This window comes from Pelophylax lessonae (assembly GCF_965119305.1).
Source record: "Pelophylax lessonae genome assembly, chromosome: 1".
In the NCBI taxonomy this organism is placed as follows: Eukaryota; Metazoa; Chordata; class Amphibia; order Anura; family Ranidae; genus Pelophylax; species Pelophylax lessonae.
In genome coordinates this window covers 350,817,322-350,845,060 of record NC_138768.1, presented here as the reverse complement: position 1 = coordinate 350,845,060, position 27,739 = coordinate 350,817,322, and the positions used below count along the sequence as shown (strand labels likewise).

At 46.4% G+C, this 27,739-nt stretch overlaps 1 protein-coding gene across 1 annotated transcript in view; it reads right to left on the bottom strand.

The window, feature by feature from the left end:
• Positions 1–27,739, bottom strand: part of GOLM1 (golgi membrane protein 1) — a gene marked incomplete at its 3' end in the record, with an annotated part of 158,913 nt that overhangs the window by 50,747 nt on the left and 80,427 nt on the right. Inside the window, exon 5 of the mRNA XM_082244929.1 lies at positions 12,523–12,616. Coding sequence (XP_082101055.1) covers positions 12,523–12,616 — 94 coding nt within the window. The remainder of the gene's footprint in view (positions 1–12,522; positions 12,617–27,739) is intronic.

Sequence of the window (27,739 nt, the reverse complement as noted above, 5' to 3'; positions counted from 1 at the left end):
CGCAGAAGAATCGAGTTCAGGATAGGAAATTTATTGCTGCAGTTTGCGCACTCCTGTGGCCATCAGCCAACCTAGTCTGTGTGTGTACATGATCCCTTTAGGGGGGTTATTTTGCCATCCAGTGGACCACCTGTGGGTATAGGGTTTTGTATATGGAAGGTTTTGGCTTATTTTTTCTATTAGTTGAACTAGATGGACTTTTACAACCTGACCAACTACGTAATTATAGGGGTTGCACATCAAGGAATGCTGGGGGCGTAAGGTCTATTATAATAGGGTCATTATAGAATATATTAAACCTTCAGCTTTTAGTTTAACACACTGAGCACAGTAAAAAGACATTTTCAATACCCGTTAACTCAAGAAATATGATGATAGGTAGTTAGGAAATTAGATGCATAATTTAGGCTCTTTGAAAGCTACTTGACACACACACCATAGTTGGTAAACTTTCACACAGACTAAATAGTATACTGTACACTGATTTTTCTATTTTAACTAAATAAGAAGATCTAGGCTCAAATCTATGAAGAAAGATTAAGATGAAGAAAGATTAAAGATAAAGAAACAAAGAAAACTGGTTTTACTTACCGTAAAATCCTTTTATCTGAAGTTCGACAGACGCAGCTCCATATCTTAGACCACTGGGTATGCTCCTCCTCTAATCAGGAATAGGACACTAGGCAGGAAAAAGCTTTCCCACACCTATGGGGGCTGTCCCTGCAGGCATAACCCCACACACTCTGCTACAGCAGCCAGTTTCATTGCAAGCAGTGTTTAGAAGACAAAAAAAACCCCACACACTCAGAAGCAGAGGAGCAGGTGTCGATGAACTTCAGAGAAAAGGATTTTACAGGAAGTACAAAAATCCTGTTTTCTCTATCGTTCATTGACAGACGCAGCTCCATGTCTTCTTAGACCATTGGGATGTCCCAAAGCAGTACTTTCATGAGGGGTGGGAAGACAAACGCAAAAAAGAACGCAACTACCCATGGGCTAAAACGTAGCCAACCAGGTAATATGGAGCTCAACCAGGAACAACTGGCGCTCATTTAGCAAAAACATACACCCTCAAAGAGAACAAAAAGGATTCTCTTTAAACAGCAGCCTACAAAACCTTGCGGCCAAAGAAGGCATCCAAAGATGCCAACACATCAACTTTGTACAATTTTGTGAACGTATGCACAGACGACCAAGTCGCAGCCTTGCAAACTTGCATCACTGATGCCTAATGGCGAAAAGCCCAAGAGGCACACGGCACTCTAGTAGAATGCGCCTTCACTGGGAAAGGAGGAAACCGACACTTCTGCGAATAAGCCTGAACAACCGTATGCCTGATCCACCTGGAAATAGTCGCAGCAGACGCAGCCAAACCCTTATGAGGTCCCTCAGTAAGGACAAAGAGCATCCGACTTTCTGAAAGACTCAGTAGCCACCAGGTAAACCCTGATCGCTCGAACCACATCCAAAGAATGCAAGACAATTTCCTCAGGATGCTTGGGCTTGGGACAGAGTGAAGGCAGCACAATGTCTTCATTCAAATGAAAATCAGAAACTACTTTAGGGAGAAAAGATTGATTTGGTCAGGAGTATCACTTTATCTCTGTGGACCACCAGATAAGGTGAATGGCAGGACAACGCCACCAATTCAGACACCCTGCGGGCAGAAGTGATAACCACCAAAAAGAACCTTCTGAGAAAATAAAGGCAGAGAAATCTCCCGAATGGTCTCAAAAGGAGGCTTTTGAAGAACAGATAATACCAGATTTAGATCCCACTGAGGAGCCATATGGCGCACTCCCTGAATGAAGGTACTAATCAAGGAATGCGTAGCTAATGAGCGTTGAAAATATAAATCGCCAAGGCCGACACTTGGCCTTTGATAGTGCCCAAAGCCAACCGCTGTTCAACCCCTTTCTGCAGAAAGGCCAAAACCCTAGTAACTGAAAACAAGCGAGGGTGCACCTTCAGCAATTCGCACCATGAAATGTACGATTTCCACGTACCAGGATATATCTTCCTGGAAGTAGACTTCCTAGCCTTCAAGAGCGTAGGAATCACAGAGTCAGAAAGACCTCTATCCCTCAACACCTGGCTTTCAACAGCCATGCCATTAAAGCCAGCAACTGTAAAGGAGGAAAGAAGAGAGGACCTTGAGACAACAGATCTTCCCTAAGAGGAAGTCTCCAAGGAGCATCAGCGACCAACCTTATTAGGTCTGCGTACCAAGACTGCTGAGGCCAGTTTGGAGCCACCAGAATGATCGGAATTCCTTCCACCTCTATTCTGCGTAGAAGGCTCGGCAGAGGTTTCAGCGGAGGAAAGTCATAAATCAGCTGATACCGATCCCAAAGGAGCCACCAGTGAGTTTGTGGCATCAGAGGATCTTGAGATCTGGCTACAAACCTCTGCACCTTCTTGTTGAGGCGAGAAGCAAACAGATCAACCTTGGGTGTCGCCCGCCTGACACACAGGAGATGAAACTACCCGTGATCCAACACCTGACGACTCAGGTAATTCGCTTGCCAGTTCTCCACACCTGGGATGTGCACAGCAGAGAGCTGAAACAAACTGTTCCGCCCAGGCCAAAATTTCGCCCACCTCCCTGGCCACCAAAAACACTCTTGGTGCCCCCCTGGCAATTGATGTAAGCCACAGCCGTGGCATTGTCCTATTGAATCCGAAACTGACAATCTTGCAGACAAGTCATCCAGTGGCTCAGACAAAGCGTTATTGCTCTGCGCTCCAAAACATTTAACGGTAGTTTAGACTCTTCTACTGTCCAGGATCCCTGTGCACAGAAATTCCCTAGTACCCCGCCCCAGCCCAACAAGCCGGCGTCCATGGTTACCACTGCCCAAAACAACAGGAGGAAGGACTTGCCCTGGCATAGTGCTGGAGAGTGAAGCCACCATAACAGAGCAGATCTTGTGTTGTGGCTCAACCGAATCAAAGTGTCTAAAAACTTGGGATCCTTGTTCCATTTGACCAGAATCTCTTTGCAAAGGTCTGGTATGGAACTGAGCAAATGGAACAGCCTCGAAGGTTGATACCATCAGACCCAAGGCCCGCATATAAGTTCGCAGAGAGGACAGATTGTTTGCCAAAAACAACCTGATCGCCCCCTGTAACTTCTGCAGCTTGTCCAGGGGAAGAAAGACCCTCGCCAAGGCTGAATCCAGAGTCAGGCCCAGATCCAGTCTCAAGGAAGGTATCAGGGAGGATTTCTTGAAATTGATGGTCCACCCGAATTCCTGCAGGAAGCTGACCATGATCCCAAGGTCGCCCATCCAGGCTGAATGAGAGTCTGCTCTCAATAAGAGATCATCCAGATACCCCAGCACCGCAGTCCCCCGTTGGTGCAACAATGCCAACACTGGGGCCAGTACTTTGGTAAACACCCTGGGAGCAGAGGCGAGACCAAAGGGTAACGCCACAAATTGATAATGTTCTTCTGCTACGGCAAAGCGCAGAACCCACTGGTGTCCAGCGTAGATAGGGATGGGTAGATATGTGTCCTTGAGATCTATGAGTCCTTCATATCTATGGAAGCCAATAAGTCTCCCTGGTGTAGTGACGTCACTACCATTCGAATGGATTCCATGTGAAACCTCTGTAGCTGCACAAAGTGGTTTAGAGCCTTGAGATCCAGAATTGGACACACTTTGCCCTCTTTTCTAGGCACAGAAAACCAGTTTGAATAAACCATTGAAAGTGTTCCTGAGAGGGAACTGGTACAATCACCCCTTGCGACAGCAGATCTTGTACCGCCTCCCGTAGATCAATTAACCGGTCTGGAGGGAGGCGCAGGTTGGACGGAGAGAATGTGTTCGACGGACGAGACCGGAAATCGATCTTGTACCCAGATCAGATCAGTTTGTGAACCCATTTGTCCTGAATCAAGGAAGTCCAAGGTTCCGGAAAGAAGCGAAGACGTCCCCCCACCCCAGAAGCAGGGGAGTGTGCCCCTTCATGCAGACGGGGATTTGTCTGCAGATCCGGACTCGCCGGTCTTTGATTTACCTGACCATGGCTTCTTGGAATTCCCAGAAGACCTGAATGGCTTCCCTTTGTCTTGCAACCTGGAGGTACGAAAAAGCAGCTTATGAGCAGTGAAGGAAGGGCCCAGTCTATGACGTGGCGCCTTGCCCATAGATGACTGAGGAAGAAGAGTACTCTACCCCCCATAAGGATCAACTCGTCCAGGAAGAATACAAACAACCTCTCCCCTAAATAGGGAAGATCTGTCAAAGCCTTTTTGGAAACCTGGGCCGCAGACCAGCTTTTTATCCACACCATGCGTCTAATCGCAATCCCCACTCACGACACTCTGGCTACTAGGGGAGCCGCATCCAGGGACACATCATACATGAACACCAGGGCTTGAGCCATCTGGTCCATTAGTTCCAGCACCGCTGGGGGGGGGGGGGGGGGGGAGAGCTGCCCAGCTTCCAAGTTACCTCTTAGTAACTTCATCTATTTAGCAACCGTCTGTGACACCATGACATTCACAAATATTGGTTTCAAAATGGAACCCGCAAGCACGTGCAGATGGCGGGATAGAGACTCCACCCGCCTATCCATTGGGTCTGCGAAGGCCGGGGATTCTTCCACCGGAACCACGGTAGACTTATTCAGCCTGGAAACCGAGTGATCCGCCTTAGGTGGCACGGTCCACTTAGTGGACACTGCATCTGCAAATGTATAACGGCGTTTAAAGCGCTTAGGCACCACTAGCATGTGCTTGATGCGCCGCCATTGTTAATTGACAATATCGTCAAAAAGTTCCAGACAAGAGAACACCTTGCCCGATTTTCGAGATTTGCGAGAGCCAAAAGACAACTGTGCTGTAGATTCATCAGCCAGTTTGAAAGTTTCCCGCACTGAAACTATAAGTGCTTCCACAAATGCGCATTCCCGCGCGGCGGCGGATGACAGGTTCTCTTCACCATCAGAATGCGAAGACACCGACCCAACAGGATGGGGTGCATCTGCGGTGGAAACTACAGAGGGAGGCGAAGGCAGAGGGCGTTTGCGGCTAGCAAGGCTTTGACATACAAAATCTACCTTAGACACCAGGCTTTCCAAGACTGCCGTAAGCGCATACAGGGGATGCGACCCAGAAGGTTCCGCAGCCACTATTTCACCTACAGACCTAGGGGGTCTGTAGGTGAAATAGTACCCTGGGACTCCATATTACACCGATATGAAAAATGTGTCACTTTAAAGTCCCTAAATCGCAATCCTACCGCTAACTTAGTGGTATACCTAGTTCCAATCCAATACAAGCACATAAGAGTGGCTGAGCAAAACCTACAGGGGCCCCAGAAAACATTACCAGACCGCTCAGGAGACTGCCAGCGCGTTCTTGTGAAAGTAAAACACTCCTGAAACAAGCACAGCCTGTCAGATAGATTTTCATGTTACATGCCGCTCGCCTGTCCAGCATTGTGGACTACAAGAAAATTGCCGCCCCATGCATTCCTATGGGGAACTAACAAAAAATGGCTGCCCGTGCATTTCAATGGGAGAATAGAAAGCATGAATCTACAGCAAAATGGCGTGCCTTGTATCCTGGAGGCCCTGGGAACCGAGGGAGCCCTGAGGGTCCGACTATTTTAGGGAGGGGGCCCACGTTCAGCCTGAGACCGCCACAGGATTGGGGGGACTGTATTACTCACCATACCACTCCGCACCGGCCACCTCCCATCCGGGATGGGGGTGCTGCCACCCAGGGGGTACGCTGCGACTCAGGGCATTCCAGGTCGATTGCGTCTCAGCGAGACTTGTCCACTCGCAAGCTCGTCCCCATCCATCAAAGCTCTGTCGTGGTGAGGCCTAGTTCTGGACTATAACCTGCTCATGCTGGACAGGCTAGGAGACCTTAAGGATCTAGAATATCCAGTCCGACACCAAAGCCAGCTGTTGCTTGTGGTTTCCCAGGAACTTTACCTAGTGAAAAATAAAAAATAACAAAATAACAAATTTCCCTATTTAATAGCCAAGACCGAAGTCGCAGCAGGGAACTAGGTCCTATTCTTAAACTAGGCCGAAACAAACTGGCTGCTGTAGCAGAGTGAGTGGGGTTATGCCTGCAGGGACAGCCCCCATAGGCGTGGTAAAGCTTTTTCCTGCCTAGTGTCCTATTCCTGATTGAAAAAGCATAACCCAATAGTCTAAGAAAATATAGAGCAGCGTCTGTCGAACGATAGAGAATAATGTTTCACCCCACCCCAAAATGTTTAGTCTTTTTTCCTTTATATAGTAAAAAGGTAAAAAACACCCAGTGGTGATCAAATTCTACCAAATACTCCATCTGTTTAAAAAAAAAAAAAAAAGATATAAAATTTACCTAGATACAGTGCTGCATGACTGACTACTTGTCATTCAAAATGTGCTAGCGCTGAATGCACAGCGCAGAAACTGAATTAATGGCCTGGACTGAAAGGGGCTGTAACAGTCTGGTCTTCAAGTGGTTAAAGTGATAAAACATAAGGAAATGTGCATGTGTTGCAGAGAAATATATACGCTGCTCAAAGAAATTAAAGGAACACTTTGAAAGCACATCAGATCTCAATGGGTAAAAAGATCATGCTGTATATCTATACTGATATGGATTGGGCAATGTGTTAGGAACGAAAAGGATGTTGCATCGTTTAACGGGGAAATGAAAATTATCAACCTACAGAGGGCTGAATTCAAAGACACCCCGAAAATCAAATGGAAAAAAATTATGCAGCAGACTACTCCATTTTGCTGAAATTTCAATGTCATTGAGATGCGGGGTTCCCGCATCTCATCTCCCTCACAGGCAGTTCACACGCTGCCGGATGACAAGCAGATCGGGGATTTCCTGCTTACCCAGCAGTTGCTGTCATACAAAGTCCCGCTTCCTGGCCTGGCTCCTATGACAGACAGCACATTGGTGACTTCCATCATAGGAGCCGGTCCAGGAGGCAGGACTTCATATGACAGCGGTCGCCAGGTAAGTGGGAGATCCCTGCTCTGTGTAATCCAGTGGCTCTCCTCTCTCTTCATTGCAGACTGCATTGGATGGGCACGCACTGGTGAGGCTACATTGGATGGGCATGCACTGGTGAGGCTGCATTGGATGGGCACTGATCAGGCTGCATTGGATGGGCATGCACTGGTGAGGCTGCCTTGGATGGGCACTGATCAGGCTGCATTGGATGGACACTGATCAGGCTGCATTGGACAAGGCATGCACTTGTGAGGCTGCATTGGATAGGCACGAAATAGGCTGCATTGGATGGGCATGCACTGGTGAAGCTGCATTGGATAGGCATGCACTGGTGAAGCTGCATTGGATAGGCATGCACTGGTGAAGCTGCATTGGATGGACACTGGTGAGGCTGCATTGGATGGGCATGCACTGGTCAGGCTGCATTGGATGGGCATGCACTGGTCAGGCTGCATCGGATGGGCATGCACTGGTCAGGCTGCATCGGATGGGCATGCACTGGTCAGGCTGCATCGGATGGGCATGCACTGGTGAGGCTGCATCGGATGGGCATGCACTGGTGAGGCTGCATCGGATGGGCACGCACTGGTGAAGCTGCATTGGATGGCAATGCACTAGGCTGCAAGTGCCGTGCGATCCCCCGGCTGCCGCAGGAGACTTAGGATGTCTGCAGTCAGTGACAGAGCCACTGCTTCCTGTATAGTTCCAACTCTGTCACAGGTTGAGTGATATGAAATGCACTCCACCTGTGACAGGAGCCATACAGGAAGCAGCGGCTCTACTCTCCACTGCAGCCGCTGCTTCCTCCAGCAGTACCCAATGTAATGACCAGCAGTACCCACACGACCAGCATTACCCGCCAGCAGTCTGCAAAATAAGTAGAAAAGGTATGTGCATTAGTGTGTAAATTGTTGCAATATGTTTTTTAATAACTAGTTGTGTTTTGTCATAATAGGTCATGTCCTTGTTTATACATGTATGAATACAGTGAGGACATAACATTTTCTGGCTGCCTAAGTCATGTGCTAGGGGTGCAACAATCCCCCAGCACATAAATGTAAATATCCCAGCATGTGCAGTGTTTCTGACTCCTCCCACCATGACCACTTCAAATCACTGAAGTGGTGATGGTGGTTAGAGTGTTTCTTTAACCACTTAAGCCCCGGAAGATTTGGCTGCTCAAAGACCAGGGCCTATTTTGCGATTCGGCACTGCGTGAATTTAACGGACAATTGCACGGTTGTGCGACGCTATACCCAAATGAAATTAACGTCCTTTTTTTCCCCACAAACAGGGCTTTCTTTTGGTGGCATTTGATCACCTGTGCTATTTTAATTTTTTGCGCTATAACCAAAAGAGCGTCAATTTTGAAAAAATAACAATATTTTTCAAATTTTTTTATATGAAATTCCCCCCAAAAAATGTAAAAAATCAAAATTTTTTAACATTTTAGGCCAATTTGTTTTCCGCTACATATTTTTGGTTAAAAAAAAAAAAAAAAAAAAAAAAAAAAAAAAAAATCGCAATAAGTGTATTTTGATTGGTTTGCACAAAAGTTATTGCGTTTACTAAGGGAAAGATTTGTCATTTTTATTGGTTTTTTTTTTTTAACTAGTAATGGCGGCGATCTGCGTTTTTTTTTTTTGCGGGACTGCGACATTGCGGCGGACAGATCGGACCCCTGACTGACATTTTTGACACTTTTGGGGGTACCAGTGACATTACTACAGTAATCAGTGCTATAAATATGCACTGTTACTGTAATGAAGACACTGGCAGGGAAGGGGTTAACTTTATTAGAGATCCAGGGGTTAACCACTTAAGCCCCGGAAGATTTTACCCCCTTCCTGACCAGGGTTTTTTTTGCGATTTTTTACTGCGTGACTTTAAACGGACAATTGCGCGGTCCTGCGACGCTGAATTTCACGTCCTTTTTTTCCCAAAAACAGAGCTTTCTTTTGGTGGTATTTGATCACCTGTGCGATTGTTTGATCATGCGCTATAAACAAAAAGAGCGTAAATTTTGCAAAAATAATATTTTTCACTTTTTTTTTTTATATGAAATTCCCCCCCAAAAAAATGTAAAAATCAAAATTTTTTAACATTTTCGGCCAATTTGTTTTATGCTACATATGTTTGGTAAAAAAAAAAAAAAAAAAAAAGCGTATTTTGATTGGTTTGCGCAAAAGTTATCGCGTTTACTAACAAAAGGGAAAGATTTTTGTCATTTTTGGGGGTTTTTTTTTTTTTTTTTTTAACGAGTAGTGGCGGCGATCTGCGATTTTTTTTTGCGGTACTGCAACATTGCGGCGGACAGATCGGACACTTGACTGACATTTTTGACACTTTTGGGGGTACCAGTGACATTACTGGAGTAATCAGTGCTATACATATGCACTGTTACTGTAAAAATGACACTGGCAGGGAAGGGGTTAACTGTATTGGACAGGGAGGGGTTAAGTGTGTCCTAGGGGCGTGATTCTAACTGTAGTGGGACATGGCTACTAGTGTAAAAACAGAGATCAACGGTTCTACGTAGTAGAACCGTCTGATCTCCATTTTTACACAGGGGAGAATGACAGGCGGCTTGTTTACATAAGCCGCTCTGCCTTTCTCCCGCTCTACCGACGATCGTAGTGTGACCGGCGGACATCGGGTCCGCCGGTCACACGCCCGCACTCCTCCGTGAACGAGCCGAGGCGGGCGTGCGCTCGCCCGCTATTGGCTCAAAACCCAGTGACAGGCGAGTGACGTAGATCTACGTCACTCTGCCTGGCCGGGGCTGACTGCCGCAGTAAATATACTGGGCGCAGTCGGCAACCGGTTAAGTGTGTCCCTAGGGGCGTGCTTCTGTCAAGGGACATGGCTTTTGATGTAACCACAGAGACATTACGATCCTACATAGCAGGATCGTATGATCTCTGCAGTTACACCAGGGAGAATGACAGTCAGCTTTGTTTACATCAGCAGCCTGCCTTTCTCCCTCTCCCGCTGGAGATCGCGAGTGGCCGCCGGTCACTCGCGCGGGGATGGCCGTGAACGAGCAGGGGCAGGAGCACGCCTCCGGCAGCGCGCTCCCCCCTCCAGGCTTCTGGGCGAGCGATGTAGTACTACGTCGCTTTGCCCAGGAGGGGCTGACTGCCGCAGTAAATGTACTTGCGGCGGTCAACAAGCGGTTAAAATCTCTCAGAAGAAGTAAACCTCTGTATACTGATTGCATTTAATTTAATCATCCTCTAGTTGTGTTAGATTAGTGCAGGGGGGGGGAGGCGTGGCACAGTGCGGCGCGGGAAGGGTGTGGCAGCGTTTTATTACATATATACCTTAACTATAGTATAATTTTATATGCGGCCCGAGAAAATTTCTCTACACTCAATGTGGCCCAGAGAAGCCGAAAGGTTGGACACCCATGCTGTAGATGCAAGTGGTGTAACAGAGTTTCCAACCAATTGATCAAAAATTTCAAAATATACTGTCTATAACTTTACATTGCCAATTCTCTAATTCAGACTCTCTCTATAAAGTACATAGATTTCCCTAGGTTGCTTATTAAAAGGTAACCAGTATCAACAAATATAGGGTCAGACAGATCTAGACAGGCTATAGGGCATACCAGGCATTTGTCCTTGTGGGGCCCAAAGCCGAGCTGCCACTTGAGCCTGCGCGGCTCATCCATCTTCTCCACGGCTGGCCACCCATTAAGTCCTCCTGGCCGCTCTGCACTCGGCCACCTGGGCCCAGGGAGGTGGAAACTAGAGATGAGCTGACAGGTGAGTAAGGCTGTGAAGGGGGAGGAGCTGGGAGAGGTCTCCCTTGCATGAGCTGTGACTCATAGCCTGTGAGGAGAACCCATCTCCTGATCATAAGACAGGTGTCACAGTGAGACAGACTGACACTGCTGCTGACTGACACGTGGAGGGATTATATTATATATCCCCCAAGGTAAGAACTTTTCAGGTGGGGGGGGGGGGGGGAGCGCTGGGGATGGGGAGGACCAGGGATGAAGATCGGCATGAAGGCTTCCATAGGAAGACCAGACCTTATCACTGGAGTCTAACCCCTCCACCTGGCTGCATTTCTTTCTCTCCTCTATCCACCTGGATCCATTCTCCCCTCCACCTAGCTGCATCTACTTTGTCCACTCCTCCACCTGGATGCATCCCCCCCTCTCCTGTATCCACCTGGCTCGGTCCTCCCCTCCACCTAGCTGCATCCCCCCTCTCCTCTGTCCACCTGGCTGCATCCCCCCTCTCCTCTGTCCACCTGGCGCTATCCTCCCATTCTCTGTCCACCTGGGTGCCCCCCCTCCTCACCTTCATCTGGCTCTGTCCTCCCCTCCGCTCCTCCCCTCTGTGAGGAGAGATGCATACTATGCCATTGCCTTGCATTTTTTTGTTTTCCTGCAAAATCCGTGGTTTACAATTGCTTTAAGGGGGCTGACAATCACTGAAGAGCTTTCTCAGTAAGTGTCGGAGTGCCGGTTCACATTTATGCGATGCGGGAACGCTGCGAATATACAGCGTGTTCCCGCATCACATCCGCAGCACAGGCAGTTCACACTGCCATATGCGATACGCTGGGGGGCGTCAATTTACAGTTAACGACACCCCCAGATCAGATCGCATATCGCAGTGCGATCTGAGAGTTTGCACAGAATCGGATCGCAATAGTGTGAACCACCATGTGATCCGATTCTGCTGCGGACCAAAAAAAGGGTCCTGTGCGTGTTTATTGTGATTGCGGTGCAAATTCAGCCATACAAACTGTATGGCTGAAATTTGCACCGCACAGAGATCGCATGTAATTTTAGGAGCAGTGCGCTCCGAATTACATGCGATCTCTGTGATCGCATAAATCTGAACCGGCACTGAAAGGGACAAGCCCACATCCTGGCTTCACCCTTATGGATTAACATCCCCTCAAGGGGGTCATCAAAGACAGGGTGCCACCTGCTGATAAACCTGTATAGCACCCTGCAATGCATGTCATGCCAAGGTGAGCGGCCACAAATGAGCAAGTGCCCAAAGTGACATTACAGACTGGCCCTGCATAATCTTTCACGTAGGGTCAGGGTACAGCCCCCCCCCCCCAAGGCTCAGCTGAGGAGTCAACCGATCCAGAAAACTGAACAGGAAAGCTGCTGTGGACATGAAGCAGCTACGGTTTGAAAGAATCTCCCAACAAAAAAGTGGGAAGTATAATATGAATATATGGTTTCTGGACAGCCATGGTTTTACCAAGAAGAATGCTAAAATGTTGGCAGTAAATCAAATGTATCTAAGATGATGATGAATAGCCAGAAGAGGGTATCCTTCACCAAAGGCCACAGGCTAGGCCATACAGGAACATCATCCTTTTATTTTATATAAAAAGGCTCATGCGGGACCCAGGCAAAGCAGAATACAGATACTGTAAAGAATATTAATATTGTCACTTCTATATACCACAGTAAATCCAGAAGCAACGGGCATTTCTACTATAAACACTGGCTTGATTTAGATCATGCGTGCCCACCACAAAAGAGACAACAGTGCACTTACAGTTCATAAGATAATTTCTTAGTCTGACTTTCCTGAAGTTCCTTGAATTCTAGCTCAGACTCCTCCAAACGTTTGTGAAGACCGCTGATTTTTACTGCAAAAACAAAAAGAGAAGGAATTTGAAAAATGGCAAATATGGCATGGTCACTCTTCCTTTCTCCCAATCCTTGGGGATTATAAACTATTATAGGGCCTGAATACAATGTCTAACACGTGCACAAATATATACAGTGCCTTGAAAGTATTCATACCCCTTGAAATGTTCCACATTTTGTCATGTTATAACCAAAAATATTGGAATTTTATGAGATTGACCAACACAAAGTGGCACATAATTGTGAAGTGGAAGGAAAATGATAAATGGTTTTTTAAAATGTTTTACAAATATCAGTGTATTATTTGGTCTTTGTGAAAGTTCTAGTCTACAAGCTATGGTGCCAATTACAGAAAACTTGATCACACCAGATATACTGAAGGCCAATCTAATTTCTTGAGACACTAACAAGCCAGGACAGTACAAATACCCCCCAAATGATCCCTTTTTGAAAAGTAGACATTCCAAGGTATTTAGTAAGACCCATGGTGAGTTGTTTTGAAGTTGATGTTTTTTACCCACAATTCGTGGCATAATGAAGATTTTTTTCTATTTTACAAAATTGTCATATTAACCACTTCCCGGCAGCTTAAGTTATATTTACTGCAGCAGGCTGGCTCCTACAGGCAAAATTACGTAGATCTACGTCGCTCGCCTGGAAAAAGCTAGGGGGCGAGCGGGCGTCGCCGGCGCACTCCTGCCCCCGATCGTCAGTGGGGAAGCCGATGCGTGTGTCAGGCGGCCGCACGCAGAGAGAGAAGGACAGTCGGCTGTTGTATACACAGCCAACCGTCCTTTTCCCTGAAATGATCACAGAGCTCATGTGATCCTTCTATATAGTATCACATGTCTCTGTGGTCATCTCAGAAGCCACGCCCCCCCCCCCCCCCCCCACAGTTAGAATCACTCCCCTAGGGTCACATTTAACCCCTTCCCTGCCAGTGTCATTATTACAGTAATGACATATGCGATACGCAGGGGGTGTCAGTTAAATGTTAACGACCCCCCAGTTTGATCGCATATCGCAGTGCGATCTGACAGTTTGCACAGGATCGGATCGCACAAGTGTGAACCACTGTGAGATCCGATCCGGATGCGGCTGAAAAAAAAAAGGGTCCTGTGCGTGCTTGGTGCGGATACAGTGCAAATTCAGCCATACAAAGTGTGAATGCAGTAAATATAGAAGCTGCCTGCTACTGTAAGAAAAAAAAAAAAAGGCCAACTGACAAAGTTTTTATAAATACTGCTCAGATGGGAGATAGTAAATACTAAAGTAACAATGTGCACTTTACATTTTTATTTATTTTTTAATCCCATTAAAGCGCTATTAACCATTTGTTTACTCTAATTAGCCCTAATGAACTTCTTACCCTTCACTATTATTATTTATATTTTTCTAACCATTAGGGTCCTTTCACACGGCCGCTCCGTGTGTCCGCAAATCATCCCATCCGTTTGCGGATGATTTGCGGACATAATGTAAGTGAATGGCATTGCGGATGTCAGCGGAATACCATCCGCTGACATCCGATTTTCCTCCTTTCAGTTCTGTTCCGTTTTTTCGAATGGAACAGAACCCTATTTTTTCATCCGTGTAAAAAACGGAAAGGAAGGAAAATCGGATGTCAGCGGTGTCACCTGCTGACATCCACAATGCCATATACTTACATTATGTCCGCATATCATCCGCAAACGGATGGGATGATATGCGGACACACGGAGCGGATGACACAAATGTCATCCGCTCCGTGAAAAAAAAAAAAAAAAAAAGTCCCGCAGCAGACTTAAGCAGCGGAGCGGCCGTGTGAAAGGACCCTTACATTTAATTTTGTATTTTTTTTTTTGGTTTCTTTGTTTTTTTAATTTGTAAATTAACTTTGCAATATTTTGTACAAATTACAATTTTAGTGTCATTTTTAAAATAAGAATAAAAATATCGAACAAAAACAAATCTACAGTGATTTTTTTTTTGTTTTTACCATTGGTAAAAAAAAGTGAATATTTTTATGGATTGCATATGAAAAAGGACATTGCAAAACCAGGTCATCAAAAGAAAGCCTTGTTTGTCCTAAAAATGATACATGTATTAATTTGCTATTTAAGGAGTCATAAAGACAATGTTTTTTTATCGTAATGCATTCTATGCAAAAAAAAAAAAAAAAAAAAAAATCGCACAGGTGATCAAATACCACCAAAAGAAAGCTCTATTTGTGGGGAAAAAAAAGGACACCAATTTATTTGGGTACAGCGTTGCACGACCGTGCAATTGTCCGTTAAATAACGCAGTGCCGAATTGCAAAATAGGGCCTTGTCATTAAGGGAGCAAATCCTTCCGGTCTTAAAGTGGTTAAGTAATGATAAAGTTATTGTCAAGTAACGAAAACTTTTATTTTTTTAGGATTTGGATAGTGGTGGATAAAGGACTGTACAATGTTCAGGTTTTTATTGCAGAGTGTGCACCATTAGGGAGATTCTCACTTTTCAATTGTCCTGCTTACTAATGTGGGAAATGAAAGCGAGAGTAAATCCAAAATTTTGTGTTGCCATCAGAACAGGCTAAATCTTCCAATAAGGACACTTTTGCCCATGAAAACTAAAGAGGGTATTATTCTTACATTGGAAAGAGATCTTCTCACTTCCCTTTGAGTCTACAGGACAGAAAGTGAATGACAATCTCCCTAAAGAGTCACAGATGGCAAAAAATGAGCAGTTTTAAAGTGTTTGTAAACCCCAACAATGGACTTTTTACTTGCCCACTTTTGGTCTGGTCAATATACCACTGGAAGCATTTGGTTATATGTAACTGATTGAGAATTGGAAAAAAAAAAAAAACAAATTGATAATGTCAGGAATTCAGAGAGTGGTCATGTGTCTTCTGCATTGCACCTTTTCTGTGAATTTTCTGACAGTTGGCAACCCAGGCACATATAGTGGAAATCCCAATCCCCTTTATTATTTATTTTTAATTCTAGCGTGGCTTCCACATCACAAAAGAAAACAAAACCCAAAAAAAGAAAAAAGTTGTGGATGAAGGAAGATTGTTCAAGAAAAAAAAATATTACTCCATTACATAATTATGATGATATAGGATTTACAGTTTATGCAGCACTTTACAACTTGAGGGTAGACAGTACAACTACAATATACTTTAATACAGTAGGAATCAGAGGTCCCTGCTCGTTATCTAGATTAGTGATCGTTCATTTGTGATTTGCCCAACTTTTTCTGCTCATCAATTATCCTTATTGTTAGTGTATTTTAGGTGTGACCCAAGACAATCCCTCTTCTTCCAATGTGGCCCAGGAATGTCAAACAGTTGGACACCCCTGCTGTAACTGATTGACACTATAGCTTAACACTGTACATTGTATTTAGCATTAAGCATGGTTTCTATGGTGCTGTGCAAGTCTCTGTTGACCTATAACAAGGGATTTTCTCTCTCTTCTCTAGTGTTTTCAGACTGTCTCTGTGTTACACTGGGTGTGTCTGTTCAGTATCACAATTTGATTTATACCAGTGACTTTTTTCAATGTAGCTGTTTAAACACTTTAGCCCCGGAAGGTTTTACCCCCTTAATGACCAGGCCATTTTTTTGCGTAACGGCACTGCGTTGCTTTAACCACTTAAGCCCCGGAGGATTTGGCTGCTTAAAGACCAGGGGTTTTTTTGCAATTTTTTACTGCGTGACTTTAACGGACAATTGCGTGGTAGTGCGATGCTGTACCTAAACGAATTTGACGTCCTTTTTTTCCCATAAACAGAGCTTTCTTTTGGTGGTATTTGATCACCTGTGCGATTTTTACTTTTTGCGCTATAAACAAAAAAAGGAGCGTAAATTTTGCAAAAATAACAATATTTTTCACATTTTTTTATATGAAATTCCCCCCCCAAAAAAAATGTAAAAATCAAAATTTAACATTTTTGGCCAATTTGTTTTCTGCTACCTATGTTTGGTAAAAAAAAAAAAATGAATTTTTGTAAAATCTTACCTGTAAAATTCCTTTCTCTGAGTCCTCCGACAGTCGCCGCCCTCTTCATATTCGTCAAAATGGGGTATTAGACTTAGCTAGGCAACAGAATATGTTAATATAAAAGTTTTAACACATCCCACCCCCAGGGGGTGGTCCCCTCAGTCAATACCCTCCTACTTCCTGTATCCATACTCCAGTTTCAGTGGAATAGCAGTAGAGAGTACAAACAACCCCAAAAGAGGGGCGGGGGCGGCGACTGTCGGAGGACTCAGAGAAAGGAATTTTACAGGTAAGATTTTACAAAAATTCCGTTTTCTCTTACGTCCTCCGACAGTCGCCGCCCTCTTCATATTCGTCACAATGGGGACGTCCCAAAGCAGTGCAAACATGAGGGGTGGGAAACGCAGCCGCGCCCAAGGCAACGCCGTCTCCACAGCAGAGAAAGGAACCTTACCAAAGGAAGGAAACCATCTGGGCAACAGAAGAAAAAACTTGCTCAACAGAAGCAAAAATCCCAGGAAAACAAATAACCCAGGGATAACAACATGTATCCCAAACAGCCAAGGAGCCCATACAAGAGGCTCTAAAGAACTGCCGCACTAAGAACCTTGCGGCCAAAGGAAGCATCTGCCGATGCCTGAACATCCACTCTGTAGAATTTTGTGAAGGTGTGAACGGACGACCAAGTCGCCGCCTTACACACCTGGGCCACAGAAGCCCCATGACGACAGGCCCAAGACGTACTCAGAAATCTTGTAGAGTGCGCCTTCACAGGCACAGGGGGAACTTTCCCCTTCAAAGCATAGGCCTGTTCCACAGTCTGTCTGATCCATTTGGCAATGGTAGAGGCCGACGCAGCCAAGCCCTTCCGAGGTCCCTCAGGAAGGACAAACAAGGAATCCGACTTGCGGAAAGATTCAGTCGATTTTAGGTAAACCCTAATCGCCCGAACAACATCCAAGGAATGCAGCTCCACCTCCTTCGGATGTCTGGGCTTCGCGCAGAGCGAAGGCAGGACAATGTCCTCATTGATGTGAAAATCCGAAACTCTCTTCGGAAGAAAAGAAGGGTTAGGTCGCAAGACCACCTTATCCAGATGAATGACCAGATACGGAGACTTGCAGGACAAAGCTGCCAGCTCCGAAACCCTGAGAGCCGAAGTGATCGCCACCAAAAAAGCGACTTTTTTGGACAACATGGACAACGAGATCTTCCTGATCTGTTCAAAAGGAGCATGTTGTAACACGGACAGAACAAGATTCAAGTCCCAAGGAGGTAAAGGTTCCCTCCTAGGAGGGACCAGATGTCGCACCCCTTGAACAAAGGTACTAACCAAGGAGTTAGACACCACAGGACGTTGAAAGAGAACGGCCAGCGCAGACACCTGATCCTTGACCGTAGCCAGCGCCAGACGCTGGTCGACACCCGTCTGAAGGAAGGACAACACCCTAGACACAGAGTATGTGCGAGGTGAAAACCCCCTGGACTCACACCAGGCAAAATAGGCCTTCCAAGTACGGTGATATACCTTCCCCGAGGAAGACTTCCTCGCGTTAATCAAAGTGTGAATGACCTCCGGAGAAAGACCCCTATCTTTCAGGACCTCAGTTTCAACAGCCAGGCTGTCAAAGCCAGCGACTGTAAAGCAGGATGGAATATCGGCCCTTGAGACAAGAGATCTTCTCGAAGAGGCAGACGCCAAGGAGCGTCGACCGCCAGGTTCACGAGGTCCGCGTACCAGGACCGGCGAGGCCCGTCCGGTGCCACAAGAATCACTGTATGTGGTTCCGAGTTCAACCTGCGAAGGAACCTGGGCAGCAATTGAATCGGCGGAAACGCATACAGCAGCCGATACTGATGCCACGGGGCTACTAACGCGTCGGACGCGTCTGCCCGAGGATCGCGCGTCCTTGCCACGAACCTTTTCATCTTGTTGTTCAGACGAGACGCGAACAGGTCCACATCCGGAAGACCCCACTTCGCGCACAACATCTGGAAGACAGCCGGGTGGAGAGACCATTGCCCCTGATCCAGGGTCTGGCGGCTCAGACAATCCGCCTGCCAGTTCTCCACCCCCGGAATGTGTACCGCCGATATCGCCGGGACACGAGTCTCGGCCCAAGAAAGAATGTCGGCCACTTCCCGAGCCGCTCGGGCACTCCTGGTGCCCCCTTGGTGATTGACGTAAGCCACCGCCGTGGCATTGTCTCCTGACAAGCTAGACATTGAAACTGGAGTATGGATACAGGAAGTAGGAGGGTATTGACTGAGGGGACCACCCCCTGGGGGTGGGATGTGTTAAAACTTTTATATTAACATATTCTGTTGCCTAGCTACTCCTTCGGAGCAAAGTCTAATACCCCATTGTGACGAATATGAAGAGGGCGGCGACTGTCGGAAGACGTAAGAGAAAAAGCGTATTTTGATTGGTTTGCGCAAAAGTTATTGCGTTTACTAACTAAGGGAAAGATTTCTGTCATTTTTGGTGGTTTTTCTTTTAACGCGTAATGGCGGCTATCTGCGATTTTTTTTCGCGGTACTGGGAACAAGGAAGTGACAGGCAAGTGACGTACCGATACGTCACTCTGCCTGGCCGGGGCTGACCGCCGCAGTATATAGTCGTGCGGCGGTCGGCAACCGGTTAACTGACCATTGCACGGTCATGCAACGCTGTACCCAAAAAGAAAAAAAAAATTGAGGTTTTCCTTTTCCCCACAAATAGAGCTTTCTTTTGGTGGCATTTGATCACCTCTGGGGTTTTTATTTTTTGCGCTATAAAACAAAAAAATAAAAAAAAGACAATTTTGAGGAAACAAAAAAAAAAAAAAAAAGTTTTAATTTTCTGCTATAAAACATTCTAATTAAAAAAAAATTTAAAAAATCTAATTTTTTTTATCAATTTAGGCCAATATGTATTCTACTACGTATTTTTATTAAAAAAAAAAAATAAAAAAAATCGGATTTTTGTAAGATCTTACCGTAAAATCCTTTTCTCTTAGCTCATTGACAGACGTAGTCTTCTTGATTCACAAGAACTGGGTTATGTTGTCTCCGCAGGAGTAGGACTAGGCAGAAAGAAAAAACGTTCTGGCTCCACCCTAGGGGCAGTCCCAGAGGGTATATCCTCCCTCTCTCTGCTACAAGGCATCAGTTCTGTCACAAAGCAGCAACAGAGAATTTAACCCAACCCAACTCAATGATAGAGGGGCGGGTACTACGTCTGTCAATGAGCTAAGAGAAAAGGATTTTACGGTAAGATCTTACAAAAATCCGATTTTCTCTGTCGCTCATTGACAGACGTAGTCTTCTTGATTCACAAGAACTGGGACATCCAGAAGCAGTGCCACAAATGAGGGGTGGGATTGACAGAAATCAAAATTCAATCTAGAAGGCCCAACCGGAGCCAACCAGAATTATCAAAGGACTCATCGAGTAAACAGATGAGACCTACCCCACAAATCCTCGAGGTAGACCAACAGTCTCCTCAAACAGTGGCCTGCAGGAACCTTGCGGCCAGAAGAGGCATCTGACGATGCCATCACATAAACCTTATACAATATTGTAAAGGTATGAACCGACGACTAAACAGTCGCCTTGAGAACCTGAACCACTGACGCCTGATGGCGGAAGGTCCAGGAAACTAAGCGCCCGAGTAGAATGCGCCTTAACAGGGAACGGGGGATCCCGACCCTTAGATAAAATAAGCCTATACCACCGTCTGTCTGATCCATCTAAAGATGGTCGCAGCAGAACAGGCAACCCCTTCTTAGGGCCATCCGTGATCACAAACAGTGAATCCGTCTTACAAATTGAATCCGTAGTATTCAAATATATCCTGATCGCCCAAACTACCTCCAAGGAATGCCATGCAAATTCTCGAGGATGATTGGGCTAAGGACATAGGAAGGACAATACACTGTCCTCATTCAATGAAACTTTGAAACCACCTTAGGAAGGAAGGATGGATTCGGATGAAGAACAACCTTATCCCTATGAACCACCAGATCTGGGGAACAACAGGATAATGCAGCCAGTTCTGACACCCTGCGTGCAGAAGTGATAGCCACCAAGAAGGCCACCTTCTGGGATAAAGTAAGCAAGGGAATCTCCCTGATATTTTCAAAGGGAGGTGTCTGAAGAACCGACAGCACCAAATTAAGATCCCAGGATGGTAACGGCGCGTGCACTGGCGGAGCCAGGTGTCGCACCCCCTGGATGAAATTCCGCACCAAGGAATGAGTAGCCAAAGGCTTCTGAAAGAAGATAGCAAATGCTGAAACCAGACCCTTGATAACACTCAAGGCCAGCTTCTGCTCAACTCCCTGTTGCAGAAAAGCCAATATTCGGGCTACCGAATAAAGATGTAGATGGAACCCAAGGGATTCACACCACACAACATAAGACTTCCATGTACGATGATAATCTTTCTGGAAGTCGCTTTCCTTGTTTTAACTAGAGTAGGAATAACTGAAGCTGACAATCCCTTGTCCTTCAGCACCTGGGTCTCAATAACCAGGCCGTTTAAAACCAGCGATCGTAAAGCAGGATGGAAGATCGGTCCCTGAGACAGTAGATCCTCCCTGAGAGGAAGTCTCCACGGGACGTCCGCCACCAGTCTGACCAAGTCGGCGTATCAAGCTCGACGAGGCCAGTCCGGAGCTACCAGGATTACTGGAATTCCTTCCTCCTCTATCCTGCGAAGAAGTCTTGGCAGTAACCCAAGAGGAGGGAAGGCATACATTAGCTGGTATTGCCCCCACGGGGCGATCAGTGCGTCTGCGGTCTCTGCTAGAGGATCGCGGGAGCGAGCCACGAATCTCTGTACTTTCCTGTTGAATCGTGATGCCAACAGATCCACATCCGGGGTGCCCCAACGTAGGCACAACTGGTGGAAACTTCTGGATGGAGGGACCATTCCCCCTGATCCAGAGTCTGACGGCTGAGATAATCTGCCTGCCAATTTTCCACCCCCGGAATGAACACCGCAGAGATCGCTGGAACAAATCGTTCCGCCCAGCGAAGAATGCAAGCCACTTCCTTGGCCGCTCGGACACTCTTGGTGCCCCCCTGGTGATTGACATAAGCCACGGCCGTGGCGTTGTCCGACTGGATCCGAACCGGGCTGCCCTGGAGCTGCTCGGTCCAGTGAATCAGACAAAGTCTGATCGCTCTCAGTTCCAATACATTTATCGGCAACCTGGATTCTTCCGGGGACCAAAGTCCCTGGACAGATAACTGATCGAGAATTCCTCCCCATCCGGATAGACTGGCATCCGTGGTCACTATCGTCAAATATATTGGCAGAAATGACTTTCCCTGGCTGAGCATCGGAGACCGAAGCCACCAGACCAGAGACTCTCTGGTCTGTTTGCTCAAACGGATCCGATTGTCCAGGGATTCCGGATTCCGATTCCATCTGAGAAGAATCTCTTGCTGAAGAATTCGGGTATGGGACTGGGCAAATGGGACTGCTTCGAAGGAAGCCACCATCAACCCCAGAACCCTCATGCAAGTTCGAAGAGAAGACCAGCTGTTGGATAGTAACAACTGGACTGCTGATTGAATCTTCCGGAGTTTCCCTACCGGAAGGAAAACTCTTGTCCTGACTGTGTCTAGAATTAGACCCAGATATTCGAGCCTCTGGGTGGGAACCAGAAATGACTTTTGCTGGTTCACCAGCCACCCGAATTCCTGTGAAGAAATTATAGTAATTTCTGTGTTTTGTAGCAGGGTCTGAGGAGACTCTGCATGAAGCAGGAGATCGTCTAGGTAACCTAGAATCGATATGCCTCTTTGGCGCAGTAGTGCCAACATTGGGGCCAACACCTTCGTGAAGACCCGAGGAGCCGTGGCGAGACCGAAAGGTAACGCCACAAACTGATAGTGGTTCTCTTCTACGGAAAAACGTAGAAACCGCTGATGTCCTGCGAAAATGGGAATGTGAAGATAGGCGTCCTTGATGTCTATGGACGCTAGGACATCCCCTGGATGCAGGAAGGCTGCTACTGTGCGAATGGATTCCATCTTGAATTTTCTTATGTTGAGAAAGGAATTGAGTGCCCTTAAGTCCAGAATTGGACGCACTTTGTCCTCTTTCCTGGGTATTGTAAATAGGTTTGAATAAAACCCCTGAAAACGTTCTGTCCAAGGAACGTGGACTACCACTCCTTGTTGTAGTAAATCCGTGACTGCTCTCCGCAGATCTTCTAGACGATCCGGGGATAGTCGGATATTGGAAGGGAAGAATCGCGCCGGTGGGAGAGATCGAAACTCGATCTTGTACCCTGACCTTATGACTTCGCAAACCCACTTGTCCGGGATTCTGGAAGGCCATGGATCCGGGAACCGGTGAAGACGTCCCCCCACCCCAGTTATGGGTGGGGGCGCACCTTCAGGCTTTGGACGATTTATCTTCAGGTCTGGAGGGGGCGGGCTTTTGCTTGCCCGACCAACGTCCCCTGAAGCCTCCTGAAGGAGCTTTGGAGGACTTAATTTTTTCACCCGCGGGACGAAAAAACTTTTTGTGAGCAGAGAAAGAAGGCCCTCGTCTTTGACGAGGTCCTTTACCTTTAACATTTTGCGGTAAAAAGGTGCTCTTTCCTCCCGTAAGATCCTTAATGATCTCATCTAAGTTGGCTCCAAATAGACGCTCTCCTAAAAAGGGGATATTAGCCAATGCTTTTTTGGAACCTTGGTCGGCTAACCAACCTTTTAGCCACAGTGTACGCCTGAGAACCACTGCTGAAACTGATGCTCGCGCCAATAATGGAGTGGCGTCTAACGCCACATCACACACAAACTGTAACCCCTGTATCATTTGTTCCAACAAATCTGATACCGCCTGAGGGACTTCTTCTAAGTCCCGGCGTAACCACTTGGTCCATTCAGTTACAGTCTGCGAAACCAGTCCAATAGCAATTATTGGTCTGAAAGCTGATCCAATCAAGGAAAACATGGTGCGAGACATAGCTTCTATCTTGCGATCCACTGGATCTTTAAAAGACGGAGCCTCTTCTAAAGGAATAACCGTGGCTTTATTCAATCTAGCAGTTGGTGAATCCACCACAGGTGGTTCTGTCCATTTCTTAATGAAGGTTTCCTCGAACGGATAACGCCTGTTAATGCGTTTAGAAATAGCAGAAGTGCGTTTTGGCAGACTCCATTCTTTTTTGATTGGATTGCCAAAACATTTGGGCAATGGAAAAACCTTCGCCACTTTAATGCGTTTTTTAGTCCCAAAAGGGGATTTCAGTTTCAGCTATTTCCGATGGAGTACCCTGTAATCTTAAGGTTTCTTGAACAGATACAATGAGTGCGTTTACCAACGCTTCCTCTCGGGCTATGGCTGATGCCGAAACATCCTCCTCACTGTCTGAAGAGACAGTACCCGAGCCACCAATCCCAGATGAGGTACCTGCAACTGCAGAAATAGGCTCAGATTCTGAATCCGAAGTTTCAGATAATATGGGGTTAGGCGGGGGCTTGCGCCCTGTCCCTGACAAGCCACTTCCACCCGGGACACAAAAGTTTCCATAATAGCTGACAATGATTCAATTGTCAGTGGGGTGCTGGAGGATCCTGCAGACCCCTCTAAGGGATTTGGTGGAAATACAAGAGTGGCAGGGTCCATGTTAATCCAGGACACTTTGCCAGTAAAAAAGAAAAAAACATCTCTTTTTTTTTTTTTTTTTTTAAATAAAAAAATACCTCCTTTTTTTTTTTTTTTTTTTTATGTGTATCCCCCTAGCGCAATAGCGCCGCTCAGAGTACCTGCTTCTCGATCCCCGCAGAGAGAGAGGGACCCTCAAGGCTCACCACCCGATGCAGAGAAGTTTCCAACCAACTGCAGTCAGCGTCTGTCTTTTACAGACTGGAAAGAGCTGTGTTAGTTTTCCCGGGTAGAAGGACGTGGCTCCGCCCCCTGTGTACGCCTTCCGGCGTTCCCAGCTCTCCACGAGGTAGCTGGGCTCATCAAACATGGCCGCCCCCATACAGGAGACAATAGACTCCAAAAACATGGCGGCCGGCGTGACCTGAGGACATTCATGCACCCGGTCTACGGCAAAATGGCGGCGGACTGCCGAAATCGTTTTTCCCAGCACATCCACCTGCATCTCTGCTAAATGGCGGATTGATCTGCAGGAGGTACACTACAATTAAGGTAGGATTATACCTCCTATGTCTGCTGTAATACTACAGTCTGCTGGGTAGAGTGTTAGCTCTCAAACCAAGTCCACTTGCCACCAAACACATGCTGTATTTACAAGGGGGACTTTTAGTGTCAGACAGATACTGACCATGTATGGAGGGGCCCATAATTCATACTGCCTCATAACGAGGAAAAAAGGGAACGTTTACTCACCATACCGAACCGACAGGCACCCTCTCTTCACAATACCCTCTCCACCGGGGTGGGGGGTTGTGGACCACTCCGGACGCCTCGACTCTCTGGTTCCTGGCGTCCAAGCGAGACTTTTAACTCGCAAGGTCAGTCCCTCCAATGGGACTCCGTCGTGGCCGACCCAGCGCGGAGCTCTGGTCTGCACGCGCTCGTAGGCAGAAACCGGGGTGACCACTGGATCTCAACATCCGGCCCGTCGCCCGGCCCCGCATACTTACTTGAATGTGTCGCGGCCGACCAAGCGCAATGCAATGGTCTGCACGCGCTCGTAGGCCGCCTGGGGTGACCACTAGTGTCGCCCAGTCCGGCATATTTGTTTGAAGATCTCACAGGAAAAAACACTGGAGGAAAATACCTAAAAAAAAATATTTTTTCTAAAAAAAATCTTGCCAGGACCAGAGATCCCAGCAAGGAACTTAGGTCCTTACTCCTGACTAGACAGAAAAAAACTGATGCCTTGTAGCAGAGAGAGGGAGGATATACCCTCTGGGACTGCCCCTAGGGTGGAGCCAGAACGTTTTTTCTTTCTGCCTAGTCCTACTCCTGCGGAGACAACATAACCCAGTTCTTGTGAATCAAGAAGACTACGTCTGTCAATGAGCGACAGAGAAATCCTGGTTTGCGCAAAAGTTATAGCGTCTACAAACTATGGAATAGATTTATGGCATTTTTATTTTTTTATGGTTTTTACTATTAATGGGGGGACTGCGAAATTGCGACGGACAAATCCGACACTAAAGCCCCGTACACACGTACCGATCGTCGGCCAAACGATCGGCCGTCTTTTGTCCCTGGCTGTCGTGTCCGCTGAAAAGTGCAAAAGACTGCACACGAATTTTGTCTGCCAACAACAGCCGACTGCAGAAGTGATGTCATGTGATGGTTAACTTTCCCTGTATTTTTTCTTTTCTGAGCATGCCCAGTCTTGCAAATCTGCTGTCTGTCGGCCGAATTCTGTACTGACTGGCGAACAATCGGCCGTTCTGGTGTCGGCATACAAAAATTTTAATGCTTGCACGACAGATCCTGTTCGGCCGAAAGTGCGCTGTCGGCTGTCGGAAGCATCATACTAACAAGCCGAAAATCGGCCGATCGGTCGTCGGCCGAATCTTTTCGGCCGACAATCTGCACGTGTGTACGGGCCTTAAGTGACACTTTTTGGTGACCAGTGACACCAATACAGTGATCAGTGCTAAAAAAAAAAAAAAAAATGCACTGTTACTGTATAAATGACACTGGCAGGAAAGGGTTAACACTAGGGGTTATTGAGGGGTTAAGTATGTGCCTAGGGAGTGCTTTCTAACTGTGTGGGGCATGGATGTGCTAGAGGAAAAGAGATCTCTATTTCAGCTTTCTGTGACAGAACAGCCGTCTGCCTTGTTTACATAGGCAGACGGCCGTTCTGTCAATCTCCTGCACGATCGTGGGTGGCCCGTTGATTGGCTCCTGCTAGGCTAATCACAGCAATGCAGTGCTCCGGTGGCACGCGTGCGCCCCCGTGAACCCCTGTACAAGATCACGTACCTAAATGTAATTTTGAGCAGCCGGTCCGCCCTTTCACAGTATATATGCGGTGGGTGGTCCGGAAGTGGTTAAGAATTGCTCGTGTTTGCAGTATGAAGCCTGTACTTGGTGTAAAACAAGGTCCGAAAACAAGGTCCGAAGATAAGTAGTTGGTAATACATTTTAAAGGCTATAACAGTGTTGCTTATGTCATGATGGTGGATTTTTAATGAGCTGTATAAAAAAAAAAAAAAAAAAGGTGGTCTGATACTCAGGGCTCTGTGTTCACGGAATTCAAAGCTTTTTGCCCATACTGAACAGTGGCTGCATTCATAGCATCAGCTTTTTATCCTTGCAGTCACTTCTTTCCACCTGCCCAAGAACTTCCTACTTGCACTCACACATCCTTCTGAGTAAATTGTAAGCGTAACGTCAACAAAAGGGTAGAGCCAAGTTGGATCCATTTCATAGTACATAAGAATCAGTCTGACACTATGCTGAGATGATCCATTAAGCTGCAGCCCATTAAAGGATCACAGTGAAATTATTTTAGCTACAGTTGAACAGATGTCTCACTGAAAGTAACAGGTGAGGAGATCCAACGTCTATTACAAAGGGTTGATAAAGAGCCAATCATTTAATGAAATGCACATGTACAAGAAAACAGGAGAGACAGGCTTTTCATGTCTTTTTTTTTTTTTGTTTGCAGTTCATAAAACATTGTCAACTGTCAGTCGCATCTATATACTTATCATATGCAAAAGAAAGGGTTTTCAGACTCCAGCAATGCATGGATAACTTTTTTTTTTTTTTTTTTTTTTTATCTGTTGTTCCTATATATTATCACTTTGTATAGTTCCCAAAGAAATGCTGATCCTACATATAAAAAGTGACAAACAGGATTTATGAATTTAATTATGTAACATTACAGTTGCTAGGACAATAAAACCATAATGTAAGTGGAACAGACCCAAAACAGGACAAGGGCTTTTACAGGGGACTGCAAGGTAGCCTCTTGCCTGACCATGGGCCCTGGCTTTTGAGGGGGCTTGATTGTTGAAAGGTGTAAGCCTGGGGGGACCCTTGGAGTGGTCTTGCTTCAGATTCAGGTCCATGTCTCCCTGAAACACAGACTCTGGGAACCTAGGACCTGGATACACATTTAGGGCCTCTATGCCCAAACCAGCAATGACTGTTTAGACTGGCTGAGAGCAGCTCAAAACAACCTGATGCTACAATTTGGAGTCT